At 49.1% G+C, this 27,530-nt stretch overlaps 2 protein-coding genes across 3 annotated transcripts in view; one reads left to right on the top strand and one right to left on the bottom strand.

Annotated features, from left to right (window-relative positions):
- Positions 1-247: 247 nt before the first annotated feature.
- FZD9 (frizzled class receptor 9) lies at positions 248-2,591 on the top strand. Its single transcript, XM_527779.8, has one exon. The coding sequence runs from the start codon at positions 478-480 to the stop codon at positions 2,251-2,253; it is 1,776 nt and encodes a 591-aa protein (XP_527779.3). The 5' UTR covers positions 248-477; the 3' UTR covers positions 2,254-2,591.
- A 4,291-nt stretch (positions 2,592-6,882) lies between these two features.
- BAZ1B (bromodomain adjacent to zinc finger domain 1B) overlaps positions 6,883-27,530 on the bottom strand; it is an 82,282-nt gene continuing 61,634 nt past the window's right edge. The window contains exons 13-20 of one of the 2 annotated variants that reach the window (XM_003318675.6): positions 25,900-26,082; positions 17,218-17,365; positions 15,914-16,061; positions 13,721-13,839; positions 10,454-10,599; positions 9,196-9,299; positions 8,652-9,024; positions 6,883-8,167 (exon numbers count right to left, since the gene is read on the bottom strand). In XM_003318675.6, coding sequence (XP_003318723.1) covers positions 8,667-9,024; positions 9,196-9,299; positions 10,454-10,599; positions 13,721-13,839; positions 15,914-16,061; positions 17,218-17,365; positions 25,900-26,082 — 1,206 coding nt within the window. In that variant the 3' untranslated portion in view covers positions 6,883-8,167; positions 8,652-8,666. Of the gene's footprint in view, positions 9,025-9,195; positions 9,300-10,453; positions 10,600-13,720; positions 13,840-15,913; positions 16,062-17,217; positions 17,366-25,899; positions 26,083-27,530 lie in introns of both variants that reach the window. The other variant, XM_009453307.5, reaches the window with a different exon arrangement.

Raw genomic sequence — 27,530 nt, 5'->3', positions numbered from 1 at the left:
GCGACCCAGTCTGAAAGTGTGGGTACGGGGACTTCCTGCAGCCTCTCCCAGGCAGCAAGGGAAGGGAAGAAACCGAGTGTAAGCGGAGGGCAAGCGGGCGGACACCCACCAGGCCCGGCCCCACCCCGTGCTCCGCGTGGCCGGGAGACGCGGCGCCTTTAAAGCCCAGTGGGAGGCGTGTCCCTGGGCGTGTCCTCCCGGAGCCCCGCCCCGGGGGCTGGTAGCCTCGGCCCCGGGAGGTTGCGCCGGCTCTGGCTCAGCGGCGGCTCCGGTGGCAGCGGCGGTGGCGGCTAGGCGGGCTCGGCGGCTCCTGTCCCTCGGGCGGCTGCCCGCTCGCTGCCCAGGGCGCCCGGACACACGTGGGCGGCTCGGCGATGGCCCGCGCCCCGCGACGTGGCGGGCAGGCACCGGGGCGCGGGACCGCTGAGCCCGAGTGAGCCGGGGCCGCGCTCCCGCCTTCGGCCCGGGCCGCCCGGGATGGCCGTGGCGCCTCTGCGGGGGGCGCTGCTGCTGTGGCAGCTGCTGGCGGCGGGCGGCGCGGCACTGGAGATAGGCCGCTTCGACCCGGAGCGCGGGCGCGGGGCTGCGCCGTGCCAGGCGGTGGAGATCCCCATGTGCCGCGGCATCGGCTACAACCTGACCCGCATGCCCAACCTGCTGGGCCACACGTCGCAGGGCGAGGCGGCTGCCGAGCTAGCGGAGTTCGCGCCGCTGGTGCAGTACGGCTGCCACAGCCACCTGCGCTTCTTCCTGTGCTCGCTCTACGCTCCCATGTGCACCGACCAGGTCTCGACGCCCATTCCCGCCTGCCGGCCCATGTGCGAGCAGGCGCGCCTGCGCTGCGCGCCCATCATGGAGCAGTTCAACTTCGGCTGGCCGGACTCGCTCGACTGCGCCCGGCTGCCCACGCGCAACGACCCGCACGCGCTGTGCATGGAGGCGCCCGAGAACGCCACGGCCGGCCCCGCGGAGCCCCACAAGGGCCTGGGCATGCTGCCTGTGGCGCCGCGGCCCGCGCGCCCTCCCGGAGACCTGGGCCCGGGCGCGGGCGGCAGTGGCACCTGCGAGAACCCCGAGAAGTTCCAGTACGTGGAGAAGAGCCGCTCGTGCGCACCGCGCTGCGGGCCCGGCGTCGAGGTGTTCTGGTCCCGGCGCGACAAGGACTTCGCGCTGGTCTGGATGGCCGTGTGGTCGGCGCTGTGCTTCTTCTCCACCGCCTTCACTGTGCTCACCTTCTTGCTGGAGCCCCACCGCTTCCAGTACCCCGAGCGCCCCATCATCTTCCTCTCCATGTGCTACAACGTCTACTCGCTGGCCTTCCTGATCCGTGCGGTGGCCGGAGCGCAGAGCGTGGCCTGTGACCAGGAGGCGGGCGCGCTCTACGTGATCCAGGAGGGCCTGGAGAACACGGGCTGCACGCTGGTCTTCCTACTGCTCTACTACTTCGGCATGGCCAGCTCGCTCTGGTGGGTGGTCCTGACGCTCACCTGGTTCCTGGCTGCCGGGAAGAAATGGGGCCACGAGGCCATCGAGGCCCACGGCAGCTATTTCCACATGGCTGCCTGGGGCCTGCCCGCGCTCAAGACCATCGTCATCCTGACCCTGCGCAAGGTGGCGGGTGATGAGCTGACCGGGCTTTGCTACGTGGCCAGCACGGATGCAGCAGCGCTCACGGGCTTCGTGCTGGTGCCCCTCTCCGGCTACCTGGTGCTGGGCAGTAGTTTCCTCCTGACCGGCTTCGTGGCCCTCTTCCACATCCGCAAGATCATGAAGACGGGCGGCACCAACACAGAGAAGCTGGAGAAGCTCATGGTCAAGATCGGGGTCTTCTCCATCCTCTACACGGTGCCCGCCACCTGCGTCATCGTTTGCTATGTCTACGAACGCCTCAACATGGACTTCTGGCGCCTTCGGGCCACAGAGCAGCCATGCGCAGCGGCCGCGGGGCCCGGAGGCCGGAGGGACTGCTCGCTGCCAGGGGGCTCGGTGCCCACCGTGGCGGTCTTCATGCTCAAAATTTTCATGTCGCTGGTGGTGGGGATCACCAGCGGCGTCTGGGTGTGGAGCTCCAAGACTTTCCAGACCTGGCAGAGCCTGTGCTACCGCAAGATAGCAGCTGGCCGGGCCCGGGCCAAGGCCTGCCGCGCCCCCGGGAGCTACGGACGTGGCACGCACTGCCACTATAAGGCTCCCACCGTGGTCTTGCACATGACTAAGACGGACCCCTCTCTGGAGAACCCCACACACCTCTAGCCACACAGGCCTGGCGCGGGGTGGCTGCTGCCCCCTCCTTGCCCTCCACGCCCTGCCCCCTGCACCCCCTAGAGACAGCTGACTAGCAGCTGCCCAGCTGTCAAGGTCAGGCAAGTGAGCACCGGGGGCTGAGGATCAGGGCGGGGACCCCGTGAGGCTCATTAGGGGAGATGGGGGCCTCCCCTAATGCGGGGGCTGGACCAGGCTGAGTCCCCACAGGGTCCTAGTGGAGGATGTGGAGGGGCGGGGCAGAGGGGTCCAGCCGGAGTTTATTTAATGATGTAATTTATTGTTGCGTTCCTCTGGAAGCTGTGACTGGAATAAACCCCCGCGTGGCACTGCTGAGTCCTCTCTGGCTGGGAAGGGGGGAAGGTAGGAGGGTGAGGGCCCTGCAGGAGTCTTTCTTGTAAGCAGAGCTGGCAGTGGGTGCTGGCACCCCCCAATCAGGAGGAAGTCCCCCCGGAACAGCTGTGCATTGCAGGAGTCCCAGACACCATGTGTGCGTGTTTTCCCCTCCCGCCCGTCTCTGTGCTTCCAAATGGAGACAGGGACGCCTGTGGATGTTCAGGGAATTCCCCAGGGTGACACTGCCACCTCTGGCCCCAGGGAGTCCAGTTTGAGGCTATGGATGAGTTTTCCTTCTCTGGGAACTTGCTCTCCTTATTGGCATGGAAAGTAAAGGTGTCAGCCTGTGTCAATGTTGTCACGAGGACCCCCTCCCTGGGGCCTTGGAAAATTGCTGGTGCGTCTGCCTGGCTCCTCGGGGCCCCCACCAGGGCAGCCCCCACCAGGGCAGCCCCAGCCTGCTCCCTGGCGTCTCCAGGTGGGGTGAAGAAGTTGTTCTGGTCTGTGGGCCTCTGGGTAGCACAGACATGCACGTGGAGCTGGGAAGCCCTTGAGTAGAGTGGGAATTGGGCCCCTAGCTCCTAAGCTTGTCAGATTTGAGTTGCTAATGGCAGCGGTGGGAATGAGGCAGCTCAGGTGGCTGTGCAGAGCTCCACACTGGGGCAGGTATGGGGAAAGGTCCCATGTCCATCTGTGTGCTGGGGTAGCTCAGGGCTGCTAGGGCCTGCCCTGTTTCTGCGGACTGGGTAGCTGGGCACGTGTGGCCATCTGGAGACCCCTATTGGCTTGGGGTCAGACCCCAGGGCCCCATCTTGGCTGCTGTGACTCCAGCCAGGTGAGAGTATTAGTTACTAGTGTCCCTGGGTGCCTACTATACACGGCCGGCATTTGGTGTCAGTGCCAGGAGATCCCAGCGGTCCAGCCCTGCTGCCAGCCTCACTTTAGAGCCACGGGGAGGCTCCAGGAGGGGAGACGCTCAGGTGCTGAGGATGAATGGTGAGGCGGAGCCCCAAACCTAGGGCCTCTCGGGCTGGAGCCCTGTGCCCTACCCCAACCACCAATCCCACAGGGACAAGAAAAGTCCAGTGAGAATCAAACAGGTTGGGTCACGCTCCCAGGAGACAAGACCATGGCGGGCTGAGGGGGTTAAGGGGTATTCCTCACCACAAGGCGCAGTGGTGCCCCAGGGAAGCTTACAGCCCTCACACCTGTTCTTAGGCCGTTTATTGCACGGGGAACGCCCTCTCCATCTAAATCCTTCCCTTTGCGCAGAGCACACATTAAGTAAGTCCCCATGTGCCTCTGACCAACAAAGCCAAGTGACCCTACCTCCTTGTAATGCTGCACATGAGGGTTTTTTGTTTTTTTGTTTTTGTTTTTGTTTTAATTTAAGGCAGAGTCTCACTCTGTTGCCCAGACTGGAGTGCAGTGGCATGATCTCAGCTCACTGCAATCTCTGCCTCCCAGGTTCAAGCAATTCTGCTGCCTCAGCCGCCTGGGTGGCATCCGCCACCATGCCTGGCTCATTTTTGTATTTTTTTATAGAGACGGGGTTTCACCATGTTACCCAGGCTGGTCTTGAACTCCTGGCCTCAAGTGATCCACCCACCTTGGCTTCCCAAAGTGCTGGGATTATAGGCGTGAGCCACTGCACCTGGCCATGCGAGGGTCTTTGAGTGGGAAACAGAATGAGCTCGTTAGAGGCAGTAAAGTGCCCACACTGGGCGTGGGAGGGGCAGAGGCTTCAGGGAGCTGGGCTCACAGGCAGTGGAAGGGAAGATGGGAAGGGCCTATACCAGGGTGGGGGCAGCTGGAGCGAATGGAGAGGATTCCACAGACTTGGGAAGAGCAAGGCAGGCGGGGTGTGGGAAAGGCAGGGGGACGATGAGCATCCAAGGGCACCCACCTGCCCCTTCTTCCTTGCTGTCAGTGACCATGTCCTGCTCAGCAGACACCAGCCTGCTGCTGGTTTTCAGGGCAGCCCGGATGGGAGCGCAGAGAGGGGCAGTGCAGGGTCAGGACAGGCCCCGGGGGCTGTGCTTTGAGGCCAGGACCTGGGAGGGAGGGCAGGGCCCTGCCAGCTTTCTCAGACCTGGAAGATGCTATGGAAATAAGTCCTAGGCCCTGGAGGAAAGGGAAAAAGGAAACACAGCCCTCTCATGTGATCTGCTTGCCTCACGTTTCGGACGGGAAGTGTTTAGATGGGTTGGCCGCTGCAGCACATAGCCACGCAGTTTGAGGCCAAGCTGGGAGTTGAACCCAAGCCTGCCTCCAGAACTTTTGTGCGTTCCACACCAGGGATCCGATTAGGTCCTGGTGGGGAAAGGCAGGGTGTATGCCTTGGCAAGGTTATGTCCCCAGAAACTGGGCAAAGCGGCTGGGGAGGAGACAAACACCCCTACCACTGCCAGACCTCTCCCCACGCCCATTAAAGAACCCTCCAGGGCCAAACAAAAATACCTCGGAAACCCACACGTGCTGGCATGTGCATCGCGTGCCCAGGCCCGGGCCTTCCCCTTAGTGGTCCTAGTGCCCAGCATTTGGGTCTTCAGAGTGCGGCATCACACGCCCGCAAGCCTCTTGGGAGGCTGAGCCTGTCCCTGTGGGTTTGCGCTTGTGTGTGGTGAGCCCAAGATCCTCCTGCTCCCAGGAAGTTGCCCGCTCAAGGAAGCAGCTCCTAAACACAGCAGTCCCAGGTGTTGAAAAGCCAGGAGGCCCAGGGCTGGGGTTAGGAGAGCGCAGTTAATGGGAGGTGAGTTCCTCGGTGTCCTCCAGAGACACCCTGGCCCCTGGCCAGCAGGAAGAGGTGCCCCCTCTGAGTGGCTCTGTTGGAATCCAGATGCCACCTATCAACCAAGTCTACTGACCATGTCCCCTCCCCAGAGACAAAATTTGAGAAGAGTGTGCAGGACAAGGACAGGCCTCAGCTGACTCCCAGGTCATGACTCAGGCCCCTGTCCTCAGAGATGGAGTTCCCATGCCCCCATTTGCAGTCATCAAAGTGGCTGCCCCACAAGGTCACAGCCTGGTAAGGCAGGCAGTGGCTAAGAGTGTGCTGAGACCAGGACACGACCAGAAGTGACCACCCCAAGGCAGTATCCTAGTGTGTGCCTGGGAAAATTACTGGAGGAGCAGGACTTCATAGAGGAAGGCTGGGAGCCCCGAGTGTCACTGTTGCCATGCAGAAAATGTCCAGAGGGAGCATGGTTCTCTTCTCCAGAGCTGGAGGCTGGAGCGGATGAGCAGGAAAATTCAATCTGCTGTTGGGGCAAGCCCGCTTCCTCCAGGCAGGACAAAAATTCCCCAAGTGCTCTGTGTAGGCCCTAGCTCGCCCGTGCTTACCAAGGCCGCAAAGCTGCTCAGCAGCAGAACCTGCACCCAAGGCTCAGGCCTCAAAGGCTCTTCCCATTACACCAGCTTCACCTCGTTCAGCTGGTCAGGAATTGGCAGTTTAATTTCTCAGTAATTGGGCCCACAGCAGTGGCTCAGCAAAATCTCTGTATTCCATTGGCGGGTGGCTGCCTAGCAGCACCCTACGCATATCAGCCAGTCAGACTTTAAAAGATAAATGAAGGCATAAATAAAACAAGATTAGACATGTGGTAGAACCGTCAAAGCCGAGTGCATGGGAATTCATTATACTTTTCCACTGTTTGTGTGTTTGAAATTTTCCTTGAGGCTGGGCGCGGTGGCTCACACCTGTAATCCCAGCACTTTGGGAGGCCAAGGCGGGTGGATCATCTGAGGTCAGGAGTTCGAGACCAGCCCGGACAACATGGTGAAAACCTGGCTCTACTACAAATACAAAAACTTAGCCAGGCGTGGTGGCATGTCCCTGTAACCCCAATTACTCGGGAGGCTGAGGCAGGAGAATTGCTTGAACCCAGGAGATGGAGGTTGCAGCGAGCTGAGACCACGCCACTGCATTCCAGCCTGGGTGATGGAGTGAGACTCCGTCCCCACCGCCCCCCTCCCCAAAATTTTTTTTTCCCTGAGAAAGGTTTTAAAATGGCAGAAGTTTCCCCATAGTGAAGGCTTAAAAACCTATTTTCACCGTAATTCCTAGTTTCAAATGAAGTTTTTCAGGGTTTTAGATGGAGACAGGGCCAGGAGAGGCTTGGAGGGAGTACTTCTTTCTGTGGTTAAGAACACTGAGAGGCCCTCTGACTCTGGAGGCCAAGCCTTCAGAGGACCCGGCTCCAAGGGTCAGTGAGAAAGCAGCACTCGGGACAGCACTACCCACCCCCACCCACCAAGAAAGAGCACAAACAGCCACCAGAGTGGTTTCTTCTTTATAAACACAAGTACATGAGGTTTATTTGAAATTCCAATTTATTACAAGTTCACCCTTTAATGGGGCCCTTCCTCTTTAAAGACAATAAAAAAAAAAAAACAACAAACAATTCAGGTGTCACTGAAGTGGGAACACAGGATTCTCACTATGAACAAGAACAGACTGGATGTAGGAGGCAGGGGAAGCTGGCGGTGGTGGGGTTATGAAGCTGTGATGTCAGTGCCAACTCCATGCCTATAGAAGGGACGGTAAACTACCCAGCAGCCCTGGAGCAATCCTCGTCGTCCTTGGGCAGGAGGACGGAGGAAGCAGAGGCCACATTCCGCAGTTTAATATTAAGAGGCTTGATTCTCATGTTCTAGGAGCTGCAGTCCCCTTGGTGGACTTTAAATAGGTACAGAAGAGCTTGGGTGCTCAAAATTTCCAAATTCAAAGGTGATAAAAAAGGAAAACCCTGTTTTGTACTTTTATCAAAATCCATCATAAAAGGGAAAGAAGACTACAAAGTTTTGCCTAAATATAACAACTAGAGCTAGATTTGTTGTGGGGGAAGGGGCTCTCAGAGCTTCTCTGCTGCTCTCTCCTCCCACCCCCCACCGACACTGACCACTGGAATCTTCAGGTTCTTGAGGAGTTCCAAGTCTGAGGTCAGAACGGGCATGGGAGGCAGCAGACACAGCACTGCCCTGCTCCCCCTCCAATGTTGCTGCTTGCCTCAATGAGCCTCCAACCCAGCTGCTCTGCAGGAGAGTGGATGGGCTGAGGGAGAAGCCAGGGAAGTTAGAGCAAACACATTATCATAGAAACTGTACTGTACATGTGCCAAAGCGAGATGTCAGGAGTATCTTACAAGATGTTCTTTATACAATATCACTGCTGAAACAAGCAACTTTTAATAACTAGAAAAGTCAATTAAAAAAAAAATTAAACATTTAAATTCTTCCTGCTTTTCTTCTGCTCCCCTAAGAGCTTGACTGGTATGTGGGTGGGCTGGGCTCCAACACCCCTCTGGCCAGATCCATCAAAGTAAAGGTTATATGCATGATTATAAGCAGGACTCCAGTCTCTAAGTGAAGTGCCTTAGTTTTGTTTTTTTGTTTTTTGTGTTTTTTTATTTTTTTGGGGGGTGGGGGGGAGCTGTCACAAAGAAGGGGAGATTCAGGAATGGCTCCAGGACACGTCCCTTTACTCTGCCAAGATCAACTCAAAAGACCACAACTGTTTCATGATGCTGGTGAATACAGAATTCTGTATGGCACTCACTGATACTGTCACCTGAGAGGAAGACGGGGGAAGAGACAGAGTATGGGCTTAAAGAAACAAGACTGTATAATAAATACAGATTAAAAAAGAAAAATCGCCACCATCTCCCCTATTGGCCTGATTACCCCGATTCTGCTATGTAACACAGCAATCCCTCCCCTGGAGACCAGAGGGACTTGGCATTGTGGTGGAAGCCAGAGCGAGCAGGCCCTTAGGAAAGAAGGCAGGAACAGGAACTGGCTTCACCAGAAAAGCTAGACCCTCGGACTCCTCCTGGAAACTCTCAGAAGGGAGGGTTATGGCCCTCTTTGTCCCTTAATATTTCTGGACAAAGACCAACCCAATATCAAGCCCCATAAAGAGCTTTTAGAAAAACAGCATAAGCTTGGGATGACAGGCGTTTCTGGACTCCCTGCGATCTCTTCCAGGTTCTTGGTCTTCCTCGCTCGCCTCCCTCCCACCCTCCCTAGCTGTCCCCCCACCTCAGCTCCCTTACCACGGCCCTGCCTCTCTACTTCTTCTGTCTTCGTCCCCTGGACTGTCCAACGGCCTCTGGCTCACTGTCCCCTTCATCTTCAGCAAGCCTATCAGGAAACTTCTTGCGCTTCCTGCGGACATATGGGTGGCCAGGAAGGTGTTTATGCAACAGAGCCACTAGACACTGTTCTGTCTTCGCCATGCAGCTTAGCACATGGCTGCCACGGCAGTTGTAAACCTCAGCATTGGTAAACACTTGCTTCATGTCAGTAAGAAACTCCTGCACAGAGCGGTAGCTCCCACAGGAACATTTGTTCTGCACTGTCTGAAAGTCCATGGGGTGCGTGATCACATCATAGTAGTCCTCGGCCTCATCTCTGGTCACAGGCTCCCTGTGGAAAAAAAACAAATGCAGAATCTGCACAGCCTTGACGGCAGTGCCCCTGCCACTGAGACACGTCCTGAAAAGCAAGGGCTTGGCTGAGAGCCCCTCAGGGGCTCTGGAAGCTTTTAGAACCAGGCAGGCCACTCCTCTCCCCTGCACCTGAGAACACAGCGCTCACCTGAAGGGCCAGCTGAAGCGGTACTTCACGATCTTGTGGAGGATCTCTTCACACTTCTGCAGCTCCAGGCTTTGCCTCCGGGAGCTCCGCTTGGTCTGAAGCACCTGGCAGGAAAGAAAGAACAATGTTATTACAGATTCGAGACAGGAGGAAGAGTGGACAGGGCAGAAAATAAGTGTATCTGCTCAAAAAAGGAAGAGAGTTCAACTATTTCCTTGGCGCAGAGGTGCTGAAACCTTCTGATATTCAAGTCAGGGAGCACCCTCGGCCCAGGTGGCAGGCATCTTCCCAGTAGTCCACTCACTCGCCTCCCCCGGGGCCACAGCAATCAAAGCAGCAAAGAGCAGGCAGCGGGGGCCACCTTTACCAGCAGTCCTGCTGGAGGTCGGCTGAAGGGGGCTACTGTCAACAGGAAACTAGCTCTCAGAGAACAGGTGGACCTGGGGTTACAGTGACACCATGGAAGGGCATCAACAAGCCACTGCAGAAAGCAAAACAGGCTATCTGGGCCACCAGCAGCCAATTCTGTGGGGGTGGGGTGCCTCTGGTAAGAAAAGCAAGAGGTCCAATTCCCTTCCTGGGCTCTTCCACCGTAGACATGTGAGGGTTAAGTGGCTAAAGAGAAAAGGGGCGGGGCCTCCATTCCAGGTAGCCATAACAAAGCTGTGATTCACAGCAGAGGCCACAGAGCCCAAGGCTGTGGCAAACCGAGCATCTTCTAATGCCTTATGATCTCCCGAATAGCCTGCCTTAAGCCCCTAACTCCAATTTGATCTGTCAAAACAAGCACCTTTTCAAGAGTTTCTTTTTTGTTCTTTAAAGCTCAAGTGAGATCTAAAAACTACTAAAATTACATTGGTTAAGGAGCAGAGGGGAGGGTAATGTCCCTCCCATAACAACTGTCGACTCAACAGTAAGTGAGGCTCCAGCATTGCTGACATTCCCACAATGAAGACCCAGCCCCTCTGAGCCCACTGGAGACACATGGATACTATTTTTAAATCCTTAATAAGTTGCAGGCTGCCCGCTAACTAGTTTGCAGGCTACAGCAGGGGAATGCCGGACATAGCTGTTCCTGGAGGCCCTGCTGCTTCTGTCTGCGTACAGGCTCACCCATCTGCCTCCCCAGCCTCCCAAGTTTGGTAAGAAGGAGGAGGGGGGAGGCTCCCCTCCCACCTGTTGCCTGATGAATTCCTAATTGCTGGGGTAGGGAATAAGAAACAGAAAGGTTAGAGAAGGGATGATAAATAATTCTCACCAGCTCATCCACCTCAGCATCATCCACAGGTGGTGCCTTGGGCTGAGACCTCCTGGTAGAGTGTGGCTTCTTACCCGGGCGCCGGCCTGACCTTGCTGCAGGGGGGATGACGCTGTGCTTGCCCCGGATGGTCTTTCGAGGTCTCACTGAAAGAAAAACTATGGATTCAGCAGAGAACAACAGAAGGTGAAGGGAGGAGCATCTTCGAAATGGGGGAAAGGGATGCAGGGAGAATCCTTTTCCTGGACAAGGAAAGCAGTGGCCTCCTTTGGTTTTAAGGTGCTCTTGCTATTTTATCTTGCCTTACCTAACAGGACACTAAAAGGCAGTGGCAGCAGATGAAGAATGGGTGCCTTTCATCCACTGCCAAAGCCCTTCAGAGGGCTAGGTCCTTCAGTACTTCTGTCCTGCCCCATCCTGCAGTTACTCCCAGCCATAAGGCCCCTGCAGGAATCAACTGTAAACTCTCACTCATGAGAAGCCATTTGCTAATAGGTCAGCCTGGATTTCCCACAGCCCAAGCTCAGCCTGAGCGAGTGGATGTATTTACATGTAAGATGGAACTGGATTGTAAAACAAACCCTGTGTTGTAATTCCCAGAGTTATTCTACACTTACCATCAGAATCTTTCCAGAGAAAAGCTGGTACTTCCACGAAGGGCCACAAGGCTCCTCATTAAATACAATTTAGGGCTAGTCCCCTCCATAAAAGCCCTGCCCAGGATCCCCAATGAGAGAATAAAGAATATAGGCCGGGCGTGGTGGCTCACACCTGTAATCCCACCACTTTAGGAGGCTGAGGCAGGTGGATCACCTGAGGTTGGGAGTTCAAGACCAGCCTGACCAACATGGTGAAACCCCGTCTCTACTAAAAATACAAAATTAGCAGGGTGTGGTGGCACATGCTGGTAATCCCAGCTACTCAGGAGGCTGAGGCAGGAAAATCGCTTGAACCTGGGAGGCGGAGGTTGCAGTGAGCCGAGATCACGCCACTGCACTCCAGCCTGGGAAACAAGGGTGTAACTCCATCTCACAAAAGAAAAAAAAAAAAAAAACACACACACACAAAGGCACTGAGACTACTTGTGTCTCAGGTTTACAACAGGTGCTCAGCATCAAGCCAACCGGCATTCCTCAGTGAGCCCTGGGAAACAATGCCATGAGGATTAGCTCCAGGCTCTCCACCACCTTCCCTTGGGGAGTGGGGAGATGACACTGGACACAGAGGTCTAGGAAGGCAGTGACACGAAGAATCGAGAAACACTACTTTCTATTCTATTTCTGGATCACGATAACCCTTTCTTGGCTACTTTAGGGTCTCTAGCTCAAGCCCAGGCTAGTAAGAAAGGGTAAGAATCTGATGCTCAGGTGCTAGAACCTTGAGCTGCACTGGGGAACCACATCTTTGGTGGTCTGAAAGATAGAGTTGACAAAAAGCTCTGAAGTACCAAATACTTCCCAGATCCTTTTGGCAAGTCGAGGCCGTAGAAACTTAGAAAAGCAATTCCTTGGAAAGAGAGCTACAACGTAGAAGTGGAAAGCAATCACTAGCTTACAAATAAACAGAATCAGTATACTACCATATTCAGGATCTGCCCTCAGAGAGATCAGGCGCAGTGGCTCACACTTGTAATCCCAGCACTTCGGGAGGCCAAGGCAGGAGGATCACTTGAACCCAAGAGTTCAAGACCAGCCTGGGAAACATGGCAAGACCCTATCTCTACAAAAAAGCCGGGCATGGTGGCACGTGCCTGTAGTCCCAGCTACTCAGGAGGCTGAGGTAAGGAGGATTGCTTGAGCCTGAGAGATCGAGGATACAGTGAGCAGTGATCATACCAGTGCACTCTAGCCTGGGCAACAGAGAAAGATTCCCATCCCCGCCCCCCCCCCAAAAAATATGTTCCCAAACAAAGGTGTGCCCAAGTCACTGACTCTGACCAACAGAAGACGATATCCCTGAATGCAGGACTGATGGGCCATTTGTTCACTTACCCTAGGATACCTGAAAAATCAGGCGTAGTGAACAAACAAAAAGAGCCCATACGTATGTGAGAGCTTAAGGTGTCCCACATCACACCTCTGGAGTATAGGGGGGAAAGTGGGAGGACAGGAGAAGACGGGCAAGCCCAAATCATTAGGTTTTGGCAGTCTCACTACAGTAAGAGACTAGTCATACCAGGCATCCTCTCTCTCACTCCTTATGCCAAGTATGACCATTCAGAGCTGCTATGATCTTGGGAACTGTACCACTGCTTCAAAAGCTCATTAGAATTTTGATCTGTGGTCTGTTTTCTACGAACCTGTAAAGAAAAGTGTATTGGCCGGGCATAGTGGCTTATGCCTATAATCCCAGCACTTTGGGAGGCCAAGGCAGGCAGATCACTTGAGCTCAGGAGTTCAAGACCAGCCTGGCCAACATGGTGAAACTCCATCTCTACTAAAAATACAAAAATCAGCTAGGTGTGGTGGCGGGTGTCTGTATACTCGGGAGGCTGAGGCAGAGACTGAGGTAATCTGAGGTCATACCACTGCACTCCAGCCCAGGCGACAGTGAGACCATCTCAAAAAAAAAAAAAGTGTATTTTGGAAAGAGGGAGGCTGCTAAAAGAAAGGCTAGACTGGAGGACATTAGCCACAAACACCAGACTCTCCAACACTCATGAGAAATGAACATGAGAGAATGAGAGTCAATGCGGTGAACACAAAAGATGATGCCTTTTTTCCTACTGGCATCTAGTGAGAACAGATCTGAATCTTCCTAACATCCTTCCACCTAAGCCTTCAAATAATCAGTCGTCTCTTTTCAAACCAGCAAAGCTATAACCCTGCACACTGCAGGGAGGAGAAAATCACTGTAACCAGACAGAAAAAGTCACTCTCTGAAAGCAGTGATAAAACAACAGCCAAAAGAACTGTCAGGAGATGGCAATGGGCTGAGATCTTCCTTCCCCATTGTCCCCATATGCCGAGGAGCTGAGAATCAGCAGCCTTGGCATAAATATACTTGGGACCATGAATTCTACTAAATCTTAGAGCAAGTGGGTTGATGTTACTGAGATCAAGCCACCTTCTCTCCCACCAGGCAGGAAGTTAAACGCCATCTTGGAAACCCATTTAAACCCATGGCAGCTAAGTTACGCCACAGTCACAACACAAGAGAAAAGAAGAGGGCAAGCCGGCCACACTACCTACTGCCAAGCCAGCCTTTCCAAGCGTTCCAAGCTTAGAAGACTGTGAAATCAACTACAAAGGCAGACAAAATACTTACATCGCAAACCAGCCACCTCATAATCTTCCTCCTCCTCCTCTTCCTCTTCTTCCTCCTCTTCCTCTTCATCACTCTCATCATCTTCACTGTCCTCAGAAGCAGACTCTTCAGTATAGTTCCTGTGGGTAGAAAAAATAATGTAGGGAACACAGTTTTAGCCCAAAGTGGTCCTAAGGAGGGCTCAAATCCCACAGGGATCAGGAAACTTCTCTTCACAGACTACATATGTATAACGTATGATAATACAGGGAGGGAACCTGAATGTAAGCCAGGAGAGTTTTTCATAAAAATGAAAAACCAAGTTTTCAACAGCATGCCTCATGCCTCCTTCTGCCAGGCCACAGACAGTTTGGACAAGATACCAAAGGCAACAGAAATTAAGACCAAAATGCAATCCTACCCTTCCCCACACAAAGCAATACAAAACACTGTTTCTTTTGTCTCACAAAAAGAGCCAGATAATGTAATACATCAGTTACTAAAAGCTGTCCCCACCTCTGAGGTAGACTGAAAGAATAAACAGAGCCCAGACAGGTGTGACTTCACCTTGATGGCCCCCTTCCAGGAGCTGAAACAGCTTGCAGATGACCATAATATCAAAGCAGTGGTAATCCCAGCTCGGAACAGCTGGTCCAAAGCCCCACCATTTCAGAGCAACATGTCTCATCTCTTAAGTGCAGCTGGGATGGAGTGCAAAAGAACCTGCTAATACTGTTAAGGTGGGGTCAGGATCAAACAGCTCTGCCCCTTAGAAGGAAGCCCAGGCCGGGCACCGTGGCTCACGCCTGTAATCCCAGCACTTTGGGAGGCTGAGGCAGGCGGATCACCTAAGGTCGGGAGTTCGAGACTAGCCTGACCAACATGGAGAAACCCCATCTCTACTAAAAATACAAAATGAGCTGGGTGTGGTGGCGCGCCATCGTACTCCAGCCTGGGCAACAAGAGCGAAACTCCATCTCAAAAAAGAAGCCCAAGCCAGAGTACCTATAAGCTGCACATTTTACAACCCCAAATTTCAGTGTGGAAAACAACAGTATTATCTTGGCAAATACAAGGTGTCTCCCTCTTTACAAGGCCCGGTATTTGGCCTTATTGAGATTCAAGTAAAAAACAAAGCACCACCTCTACTCTCAGGGCATTCATAATCTCATGGGAGACAGACATGTATAAAACCAGAGACAAGATCCATGCACCAAAATACTACTTCAGAGAATGGAGGTTCAGCTGGAACACAGAGGAGAAACCATGAAGCCTAAGGATGCAAGCACTTTTCAAAAGCGCAGTGAAATTTTAGCGAAGCCATGGGCAGTTTACCCACTGGGAATTCTGGGCAGAGAATGTTCCCAGCTGGGAGAAAGGCACAAGAGGCAAGGATGAACAATAAACGGTCTGTAACAAGTACACAAATATGGGATCTAAAGCTAATAAAAACCCAAGCTGGTATTGTGTAAGAGTCTCAGAAGTGAGGCCAGGAATTGGGACGTTATTCTAGAGGCAATGGGAAGACTAGAAGTTTGTGATCAGGAATGTGAGCAGATCTTTGCCTTGTGTACAGCATTCTGGTGTTGCAATAGTTGGGTGGATAAGAGGGGAGAAGACGTGATATAAGAGGAGTTGAGAAGCCACCAAAGGAGCCCAGGTGACAGATGTAGAAGGGACAAATGACAGCGGAGACCACGGAGAATGGAGAGCAAGAAACTGGATCATCAAACATCTGGGCATTGGATTGATATTGTGGCAAATTAATGGGTTTGTAGGATGAGGGAGAGATGTTCATTTCCAAGTTGACACCCAAGTTCTACTCATGATAGGGAAGAAAACATTATGTATCGGTAAGGAAGGTAATGAGTGTGAGATTTTTAGCAGTGGGTGATAGCAGAAGTAATCATGAAGACACAGGAAGTGGGCAACAGGAGGCTAAAGGCAGAGAGAGAGATTTCATTACTTGAGAAGAAGGTATGATCAAGAAGACAGAGAATGTGGCTGGCAGTGAAAACTAGAAATGTCAACATTCAGCTAAAATTAGCTCAGAGTCCTTTGAGCTCCTATTGAAGTACTGTAAATGATCAGGCTCTGTACCCAAAAGATGAACTTAAAGCTCCTTAGATTCATTCTGTTTGAATAACTCAAGCTTAATTATAACAGCTATTCATATTTATTCATTCAATTATTTTTAAAAGAAAAGATTCTCACCTGCCACGGGAGTTGCGCCTGGCAGTAGCGGGCTGGCAAGCTGGGCACTGCCACTCACCATCTGGTACTTCATAGAGGGCCGGCCTCAGACAAAACAGGTGGAAGGCTTTATTACACTCATCACACAAGATCAATTTGTCATCCTCACCTGCAGAGAGATAAATGTGAATAGCATTGTTGGGAGCACAGCAGCAGTCAATGAGCTGTAAGGAAGAGGCAATCACCCTACAATTCAAGGCACACGAGGAGACATGTTCCATAGAATGCTACCCAGTTGTTGCTTTGTAAATGCAGGCATTTTCTAAAAAGAAATGTAGCATAACTTAGATTACAGATAATTTGGGAATCAGGTCTCCTAATTTATATCCCAAAACTTACCCATGGCTATGACAGAACAGTTAACGATTACTAAGAGGCACAAAAAACCCAAGTGAGAGTAGGAAATTTTGCTGCTTTTTCGACCTCCCCAAACGTTTCTCAACTTATGCCTGATGAGTGTTCTCTCTCTCTCTTTTTTTTTTTGGAGACAGAGTCTTGCTCTGTCACCCAGGCTGGAGTGCAGTGGCGTGATCTCGGCTCACTGCAACCTCCGCCTCCTGGGTTCAAGTGATTCTCCTGCTTCAGCCTCCCAAAGTGCTGGGATTACAGGCGTGAGCCACCGCGCCCGGCCCCTGATGGGTTCCCTTAAACCATGTGGTTTCTTACATTTGAAAAAGTGTTGTGCTGAGTCAACTTAATATGGTCATCTCTCCTTCCAACCTTCATTCTAGAGCGATTGAACGCTTTACAGCAACTGAATGATTTTACGTAGATCTTTTCATCTCTAACCTAACTCAGAAAATAACTCTAGCCACTGAAAAGCCAATCAGTAAGGGGCTTCTAACCATGAAGTTCCTTTTGCACATATGAGACTGCATGCCACCCTCTGTACCCGGACTGCCTCCTGCTGAAAGCACATATCTTACTTCACAGATGACTAAAGTTCTGAGCCAATCAAAGGATTTAAAACTAAACTAACTAAAATAGTTATAAGGATTAACTAATTTTGTTTTCTGTAGAAAATCAGAAGATTGAAGAGATCAATTGCTTTTATGTTATGCTCTAAACTGAGGAACAAAGGGCCTGCTCTGATTCCCTGGCACAACATTTCAAAGACTGGCATGTTACAGACCTGCAGGAGAGTAAAATCTATACCACACTTATATTCTGTGTACACAAAATTCTTTTGGGTAGAAATGAAGATCTTGGGAATAGAAATCCTACTCCCTAATATACCCACATAAGCAAATTTGATTTAAATATACCTTTCTTTCGACAAACTTTGCACCTAGCATTTTCTGCGGACATATCCCACTTGATACAGGCATCAAGCATCCCAAGCAGCACGTGCATCCTGGAGAAAGTCTGAGCTTCCCGGATTGCTGTCTTCCATTTCTCCAGTGCAGATGCAACCTAAACAGAGACCAAACCAGGCCAGCATTACTATACTGACCAAAGACACTGAGAGAGAACTAGGAACAGGGGACAGTATGAGAGAATTCTGAGGACACTTGCCTCCTAGAACTTCACTAATCTAAACCATTTATTCTTATAAAAGGCTCCAAAGGGGGAAAAAAACTTGCCAAAGGTCACACAGAGATGCAGTGGAGTGGGTGGATGACTGGGGACAAGCATCTTCTAGGGAAATCCACCTAACAACTCAGTATAATTTAAAAATAGGATCACCTGTATGCTGTAAATGCTATAATGCAACAATTTTAGACAGCTAATAAAACTCCGATTTAAAAGATAATCAATAACCTACCACACCACCACCAATCCAATACCACAGCTGGATTTCAATGCCCTGCCCGAAGCAAAGAAGTCCTTGTGAAATAATGAATCTCCTAAAGGAAAACAGCCAGTTATCCTGGAAGGTCATGGGCTTTAAAATACAGGTGCCAAGGAACAAAGATAGTTGATTCTGTTCCGAAGTGGGGTACTACACAGACTGGGGAGAGGGATGAGGGGAACAGGGCTGCTTTTTCTCTTTCCTATAGAAACAGAATCACAGGGAGCCTTGTGTGTATAAATTTATGAATAACAAGGATAAGTAATATAAACACACACACAAAAATCTACATTTAAGAAGCTGCTAAAGTTCAACTGGAAACTGACTGACTCTGTTGTAGATATTTCAACATCTGCTTTGAAAAACAGCAATCTCCTTCCTTACTTTTGCAGAGCTCCTCAGTAAATTGAGGTCCACAATCACAGCTGCCTTGCTGTCTTCTCCCCTGATAAAAAGAGAGCTGACAGACACTACTGCAGATTCTCTTCTTGAGAGGATAACCCAAATCTTTTCAATGGAATATCAATGTAAGAATTTCAGGTTCGGTTCTTTAAAAGTGCTTGAGAACTGGCAGGGAATGACTACCAATGGGCTTTGCTGTCCTCTAGTGGACATTCACATGTAGTGCACACAGTATGGAAGAAAACAGTCATGGGCAGTCCTGCTTTTTACTATTTCCTATGAATTATAAAATCTGAGCATCCAATAGCTCATCTGACCTCATTAAAACTTTTTTTAAATTTGAAGGTGTTTTGGGAATAGGCTTATTTAACCTCGTTTTTTTAAAAAACAGATTTTAAATAGTATCATACAATAATAGGTAGCCCTTGTAACTGGCTTCTTTCACTGAGCATGTTTCTAGGTTCATTCGCAAAGCATGTAACAGTACTTTCATCAGTTTTACTGCTGAACAATATCTCATTGAATAGACATTGCACATGCTGTTTATCCATTCATCAGCTGACAGATACCTGGGCTGCTTCCGTATTTTGGTTATTCAGAATCACCCCATCTTACGATGGGTCAAACCTATGACTTCACAATGGTGCAAAAGTGATACACGTTCGGCCGGGCGTGGTGGCTCATGCCTGTAATCCCAGCACTTTGGGAGGCCGAGGCGGGCGGATCACAAGGTCAGGAGTTCGAGACCAGCCTGGCCAATATGGTGAAACCTGGTCTCTACTAAAAATACAAAAATTAGGCGGGTGTGGTGATGTGTGCCTGTAGTCCCAGCTACTCGGGAGACTGAGGCAGGAGAATTGCTTGAACCCGGGAGGCGGAGGCTGCAGTGAGCCGAGATTGCACCACTGCACTCCAGCCTGGGTGACAGAGCAAGACTTCATCTCAAAAAAAAAAAAAAAAAAAAAGTGATACACATTCAGCAGGCTCCTTGACTTATGATAGGGTTAAACCCAGATAAAACCATCATAAATTATAAATACTGTAAGTCAAACAATGGGTTTATTGGGACATAGCCCCATCCTAAATTCAGGAGCATCTGTAATCAGGATGTCCGGACAAACGCCACCAAAGTAAACAATCAAACAAAACCCAGGATTTTGCCAAACAATATATCAGTCTTTTCTATTTAATTCAATAAAACAAAATAAGCATTAAAAACCGAAATCAACCACTATTACAAAAAGAGATTTGAGAGACAATCCATTTTTATAAATAAGGAAGCTGAATCCTAGATTAGAGACTGATAAAAGCTCATGCAACAGCCTAGTGCCAGTTGAAAAAACTTTGGCCCTTGCTAAGTGGAAACCTTCAAAGCAAAGAGCAGTGGAAAATTTCAAAGCTGTGGCTGAGTTGACCTCTGGTGGGGAACCACGAGGCATAATGCCATTTTAATGCAGAACACTGCTGAACTACTTAGTAGGCAACCTAGTTGATTTTCCAAGAAACTCTTCCATGCTTTCCATTTATGTACTGTGTCTGGACCTGCAAAGTTCTCACATTTTCCTCCCCAACTAAGCTAAGAACAAGTCTCATCTGACAAACTAAAATGAGTTTACTTCACTGTGGAACACAGTACTCCAGAAGTTAATGAGAACCCTACAGTGATGGGTGAGTTCTCAATGAAGGAAGCACTGTTGCAGGAAAAGAAATGGAAAGGACAGACGTGACTCTTGGACAGATCACATCAAGAAAGAGACTCTTCTGTATTGAACTTGAGTTAAAAACAAAACCTATGTAGTAGTAAGACTAAAACTTAAGCCTAATGAGAAGAGATTTAGCTAAGGAGACTAGTTAACTGTTTAATATCTTAGATATCTAAAAGGTTACCTAGGTGCTATACACAGTCATTTAAAAGGAACACAGGGCCAGATGCGGTGGCTCCTGCCTGTAATCCTAGCACTCTGGGAGGCCAAGGCAGGTGGATCACTTGAGCCCAGGAGTTCAAGACCAGCAACATGGTGAAACCTTGCCTCTACAGAAAAATACAGAAAAAGCCGGGTATGGTGGCACATGCCTGTGGTCCCAGTTACTTGGGAGGCTGAAGTAGAAGGACACCTGAGCCCAAGAGTTTGAGGCTGTAGTGAGCCAAGATCACACCACTGCACCCACCAGCCTGAGTGACAGAGTGAGACCCTGTTATTCATTCATTCATTCACAAATAAAATAAAACAAGCATAGGCTGGGCATGGTGGCTCATGCCTATAATCCCAGCACTTTTGGAGGCCAAGATGGGAGGAGCACTGGAGCCCAGGAGTTCAAGATCAGCCTGGGCAATGTAGGGAAACCCCTTCTCTATAAATAAATAAATAAATAAATAAATAAATAAATAAATAAATAAATAAAAATTTAAAAATTAGCCAGGAATGGTGGCAGGCACCTGTAGTTCCAGCTACTCGGGAAAGTGAGGTGGGAGATCACAAGCCTGGAGTCTGAGGCTGCAGAGAGCCTGGGCAACACAGTGAGACCCCATCTCAAAAAGTAAAGACATTTTTAAAAATAAAAGAAACACAGGAAGGTGAAAACTAAATCCCAGCAAGATAATGACACACCACATAGTAAGTGTCTCAGCTTAAGTCATGAATTAAATCTTTATCTAAACTGAATTTTCTTTCTCCACCCTGCTTACCTCTTATCCAAAATTATCTCCCCCATATCACATATCATCCTCCGCCTCAGGAAGAAATGTAGGGGGAACATGACAACTATGTATAAACATTTGATAAGCTTTGGAAAGGACAGCAGACTCACTCTATGTAAATGGGGAGGACAAACAAGAACCAGCTGTCAGTGACAAAGAGTCCAATTTCAGTTCAATCTGAAAAGGCCTATGCTGCCCCTCCCATGACCTGATCCACTCCTACACATTCTTCAAAACCCATCCTCTCTTCCCTCTGGTAAGTTTTCTCTAGTGTGCCCTGGGTATCCCTCACAGTGAGCCTGAGTACTGCTGTTTCTCATCATTACTGGTCACACCACAGTAAGCGTCCCCTGCCGGTCTCTCACACTCAAATTGAGTTCCCTGAAGGCAAGAACTTAAGGCTTTTTTTTTTTTGAGACGGAGTCTCGCTCTGTTGCCAGGCTGGAGCGCACTGGTGCGATCTCGGCTCACTGCAACCTCTACCTCCCGGGCTCAAGTGATTCTCATGCCTCAGCCTCCTGAGTAGCTGGGACTACAGGCTCGCGCCACCACACTCAGGTAGTGTGTGTGTGTGTGTGTGTGTGTGTATTTTTTTTTTTTTTAGAAGAGACCGGTTTTCACCATGTTGGCCAGGCTGGTCTCGAACTCCTGACCTCAAGATCCGCTAGCCTCAGCCTCCCAAAGTGCTGGGATTACAGGCGTGAGCCACCCGCACCTGGTCCTGAACTTAAGGCTTTTTTACTCATCTCTATAAAACCTCCAAACTTACTAGCGACTGGCACAAGCAGGGCTTTACCAGATCTTTGTGAAAAAAAAAGGAAAGAAGGCAGGGAGAGGCAAATCTAAAATTAGGGACAATATTCCGCACTAAATAATGGTTAGGACCTCTCCCATAATGTAGTGTTCTCAAATTCTTTTCTTCACAAGTAATCTTAAGCAGAAATCTAATACACAAACAGACAAAAATGGAGCTGCTAGTTATTCTATTAAGTTTCATATTTATTAATAAGTAATACAAAATTAAAAGACCAAATGTGGCTGGGCGAGGTGGCTCATGCCTGTAATCCCAGCACTTTGGGAGGCCAGGGTGGGTGGATCACTTCAGCCCAGGAGTTCAAGACCAGCCTGGCCAACACAGCAAGGCCCCGTCTCTATAAAAAATTTAAAAATTAGCTGGGCATGGTGACACTCGCCTATAATCCCAGGTACTCAGGGCAGGCTAAGGTGGGAGGATCGCCTGAGCCCAGGAGTTTGAGGCTGCAGCGAGCCATGACTGCACCACTGCACTCCAGCATGGACAGTAGAGACCCGTTTCTAAAGAAACGCAATAAAATCAGAAAAGAGCAAATATGACATGAGGTAGATCTGTGTGGACTAACGGGACGGAGGGGACAGATGTTTAGAATATACTGGTAAGTGAGAAACTGAAGACTATTGTGCCCAGTACAAGTTTCCACTTTTAATAAATCCAACAAATCTTTGTATATACATAAAAAGGACACCAAACTATTAAAAAAGTGACATCCTTGGGCAGTGAAACTAGGGTGGGAGTTATATATTTTACTTACCTCTCATTTTATTTACTTACAATAATAAAGCATGCTACATTTAAAAATAAAAAGTGAGGAAACTGGGTATCTAATAAGAAAAAAATGAAGCTGAAGCCTTACCTTCTACCACTGACAAAAATTAACTCAAATGATCAAAGACCTAAATGTAAAAGTTAAACTATAAAATATCTAGAAAAATACAAGAGAAAGAAACGTTCATGACACTGAATCTGGCAATGATTTCTTGGACATGACACCAAAAGTGGAGGCAACAATGGAAAAAAATAGGTTAAGTTAGACCCCATGCAAATGAAATGCTTGTATGCAAAGGACACTATCAACAGAAGGAAAAGGCTACCCATGGAACTGGAGAATATATTTGCAAATCATGCATCTGAAAAAGGGTTATTATCAAGGACATATAAAGAACTCCTACAACTCAACAACAAAAAATCCAATTTAAAAATGGGCAAAGGACTTGAATATATATTTCTCCAAATAAGGTAGACAAATGGACAATAAGCACATGAAAAGATGCTCAACATCATAAATCATTAGAGAAAAACAAATCAAAACCACAATGAGATACAACTTCATATCCATTAGGATGGGTACTATTAAAGAAACAGGACATTAGTATTGGCAAAGGCTGAGCGTGGTGGCTGAGGCCTGTAATGCCAGCACTTTGGGAGGCCAAGGCCGGCGGACCACCTGAGGTCAGGAGTTTGAGACCAGTCTGGCCAACATGGTGAAACCACGTCTCTACTAAAACTACAAAAAAAAATTAGCCAGGAGTGGTGGTGCACGCCTGTAGTCTCAGCTACTTGGGAAGCTGAGGCAGGAGAATCGCTTGAACCCAGGGGAGTTTGCAGTGAGCCAAGATCACACCACTGTACTCCGGCCTCGGCGACAGAGACTCTGTCTCAAAAAAAAAAAAAAAAAAAAGTATTGGTGAGAATGTGGAAAAACCAGAACCCTCATGAGTTGCTGGAGAGAATGTAAAATCGTACAGTCACTACAGGAAACCATACAGTGGTTCCTCAAAAAGTTAAACACTGAATTACCATATGATCCAGCAATCCCACTACTGGGTATACACTGAAAAAAAATTAGAAGCAGGGACTCAAATATTTGGCTTTTTTGGTTGTTTTTCTTGTTTTTTTGAGATGGAGTTTTGCTCTGTTGCCCAGGGTAGAGTGCAGTGGCTCCATCTCTGCTCACTGTAGCATCAGCCTCCTGAGTTCAAGCAATTCTCCTGCCTCAGCCTCCCTAGTAGCTGGGAATACAGGTGTGCGCCACCACGCCTGGCTAATTTTTGTATTTTTAGTAGAGATGAGGTGTCACCATGTTGGCCAGGCTGGTCTCAAACTCCTGACCTCAGATGATCTGCCCACCTCAGCCTCCCAAAGTGCTGAAATTACAGGCGTGAGCCACCATGCCCGGCCGGGACTCATTTGTACATTCATGTTCATAGCAACATTATTCCCAATAGCCAAAAGACGGAAGCAACCCAAGTGAGTGGATCAACAAAATGTGGTACATAGAGACATGATATAATAAATATATTTGGTCCTTCTCCACAGACTAAAACCTTAATAGGAGTGTCTTTCGTTATTCAGAGGAGCCCCTTTGGATCACACCTAAATTTATGCTAACGAGGCTTTCGGTGAGACCTCTAGTTATGGGGCTGGCCACCAGAAAGACCAGATGATTAGAAGACTGGAATGTTCAGCCCTACCCACAAGCTCCTGAAAGGCAAGAGGAGGGGAGACTTCGGAGATTAAGCTCTACGAAGATACTGGAACAAGATCTGATCAGCTTCAGGTAACACACTCAGAAGCTGGAAGGAAGGAGTGTTCAGAGAACACATGAAAGACCCACGTACCCCTGCTCCGCCACCTTCCTTGTTCCACACGTCTCATCCATCTGGCTGTTCCTGAGTAGTATCCTTCAAAATGGCCCGGTTAACCTAAGTAAAATGCTTTCCCGGGTTCTGTCAGGCATTCTAGCAAATTATCATACTTAAGGAGAGGGTCATGAGAATCCTCAATATATAGATGGTACAGGTGGCAACGGTGGGGCTTGCAACTGGCATCTGAAGTGAGAATAGTCTTGTGGGACTGAGCACTTTAACTTGCAGGATCTGACACAAACTCCAAGTAGAAAGAGTCAGAATTAAACTGAATTTTAAGAGTAGTTGGTATCAGCAGAGAACTAGAGAGTTGCTTAGTGTGGTAAAAACCCATGTATTTGGTGTCAGAAGTGTATGAAAAAGTTTTGAAGGCTGATGGTGGTGATGGTTGCAAAACAACGTGAATATACTTAATGCCACAGAATCGAACACATAAAAATGGTAAATTTGGGCTGGACGTGGTGGTTCACACCTGTAATCCCAGTACTTTGGGAGGCTGAGGTGGGCAGATGACCTGAAGTCAGGAGTTCGAGACCAACCTAGCCAACATGGTGAAACCCCGTCTCTACAAAAAATACAAAAATCAGCCAGGCATGGTGGCATGCACCTGCAATTCCAGCTACTTGGGAGGCTGAGGCAGGGGAATTGCTTGAACCTGGGAGGTAGAGGTTGCAGTGAGCTGAGATTATGCCACTACACTCCAGCCTAGGCAAGAGTGGGACTCTTTCTCCAAAAAAAAAAAAAAAAAAAAAGTAAATTTGTATGTTATGCATATTTTTACCAAAATTTAAAAAATATCTAGAGCAAGCATGGCTGGGCGCAGTGGCTCACGCTTATAATCAAACTTTGAGAGGCCAAGGTGGGAGGATAGCTTGAGGCCAGAAGTTCAAGGTTACAGTGAGTTATAAGCAAATCACCGCATACCAGCTTACACAAGAGCAAAACCCTGTATCTAAAAATTAAATAAACAAATTGTTAATGTGTTTAAAAGTCACCACCACCTTTTTAAAAAAGAAAGTAAACTGGTAGACCAGGAGTGGTGGCTCACGCCTGTAATCCCAGCACATTGGGAGGCCGAAGCGGGTAGATCACAAGGTCAAGAGATCGAGACCACTCTGGCCAACATGGTGAAACCCCGTCTCTACTAAAAAATACAAAAATTAGCTGGGCGTGGTGGCACGCACCTGTAGTCCCAGCTACTCGGGAGGCTGAGGCAGGAGAATCGCTTGAACCTGGGAGGCGGAGGTTGTAGTGAGCTGAGATTGCACCACTGCCCTCCAGCCTGGTGACAGAGCGAGACTCCATCTCAAAAAAAAAAACAAAAAAAGAAAGTGAACTCTGGTAAAGGTGGGAAGGCCACATCCACTGTGACCACCACCCAGTGACCAAGAAGCAGGGCTGCACTCCACAGGCCAGTGTGAAAACCACAGAAGGGGTAGAAAGTGATTAAAAAAAAAAAAACACACACACACAAAAAAACACTCACTCAGGGCACAGTGCCTATAGCAGCTAAAATGCATAGGGTTAGATTATTTTAAAACCAAATCAACTCATCTACGGAATCATAAACTACAACTTATAACAACAAAATACCTTTGCTTCCTCTACCATTTTCTTCTCTTCATCCACTTCCTCAGTTTTTGCTGAATCTTCACTTTGGAGTTTTCTTCTCTTTTGCTTGGGAGCCATGAAGCCTTGGAGAAATTTCTTTATGACACTGGCCTGAAGGGCAATCACACACTCGCCAAAATCCTTCAATTTCTCTAATGAAATGACCTATAGGAAAGGATTTTAAAACCAGACTGAGAAAAGGCCAAGAGGAAGACGAAAGGAATCCAACCTCAAATTCAAATAAATCTAGACTCAAATGCCACATAACATTCATTAAACAAAATCGAGAGCCACATACCATTAATTTAACTGTGCTCCTCAGTTCACTGCATGGCTCATGCATTTTAAAGTACTTGACTGGCCGGGCGCAGTGGCTCACGCCTGTAATCCCAGCATTTTGGGGGGCCAAGGCGGGCGAATCACCTGAGGTCAGGAGTTCAAGACCACTTTGGCCAACATGGCAAAACCCCATCTCTACTAAAAATACAAAAATTAGCCAGGCGTGGTGGCACGTGCCTGTAATCCCAGCTACTCAGGAAGCAGGAGAATCACTTGAACCCGGGAGGAGGAGGTCGCAGTGAGCCAAGATCGTGCTACTGTACTCCAGTCTGGGTGACACAGCGAGACTCCGTCTCAGGAAAAAAAAAAAAAAAAAAAAAAAGTACTTGACTACCTCCCTTTTCCCAGCTAAGGGATCCACTAAATGGCAGAAGCCCCCCCACATAAAGGAGTTACATAGTTGATTCATTCAATAATGACTGAATGCCTACTATGTGTAAAATACAATTTTAACGCAAAGACACACTAAGAAAGTAAAATAAAAATTTACTGACTTTCCATCTTAATGTTTTTAAAAATTTTTTTCTTATTTGTAACTTGCTTCCAGCATGTAACTAACTATATGTAAGGTAGTATGTTTTACAAACTTGATCTCCTTTTTTTTATTTTTAAAGAGCTAGGTCTCACTGGGTCACCCAGGCAGAAGGGCAGCAATCACAACTCACTGCAGCCTTGAACTCCCAGGCTCAAGTGATCCTCCTGCCTCAGCCTCCCCATTAGCTGGGACCACAGGTATATGGCATCACGCCTGGCTAATTTTTTAAATTCTTTTTAGAGACAGGGTCTCACTATGTTGCGCAGGCTGGTCTCAAACTCCTGGCCTGAAGCGATCCTCCTGCTTCACTGATCTCTTTTTAAGCTTCACATCTACCTGATAGATGAGGAAACAGAAGTTAAATCACTTCATCAAAATCATGCACCCAGCCAGGTGTGGTGGCACATGCCAGTAGTCCCAGCTACTTGGGAGACTGAGGCAGAAGGAGTTTGAGGCTGCTGTCAGCTATGATCTGTGAATAGCCACTGCACTTCAGACTGGGCAATATAACAAGACCTCTCTCTCTTTTTTTTTTTTTTTTTTTTGTTGTTGTTGTTGTTGTTTTTTGAGACGGAGTTTTGCTCTTGTCGCCCAGGCTGGAGTGCAATGGCGCGATCTCAGCTCACTGCAACCTCCGCCTCCCGGGTTTAAGCGATTCTTCTGCCTCAGCCTCCCGAGTAGCTGGGATTAGGCATGTGCCACCATACCCAGCTAATTTTTGTATTTTTAGTAGAGACGG

Source organism: Pan troglodytes, chromosome 6 (genome assembly GCF_028858775.2).
Source record: "Pan troglodytes isolate AG18354 chromosome 6, NHGRI_mPanTro3-v2.0_pri, whole genome shotgun sequence".
In the NCBI taxonomy this organism is placed as follows: domain Eukaryota; kingdom Metazoa; phylum Chordata; class Mammalia; order Primates; family Hominidae; genus Pan; species Pan troglodytes.
This window is presented reverse-complemented; position numbering and strand designations above follow the sequence as displayed.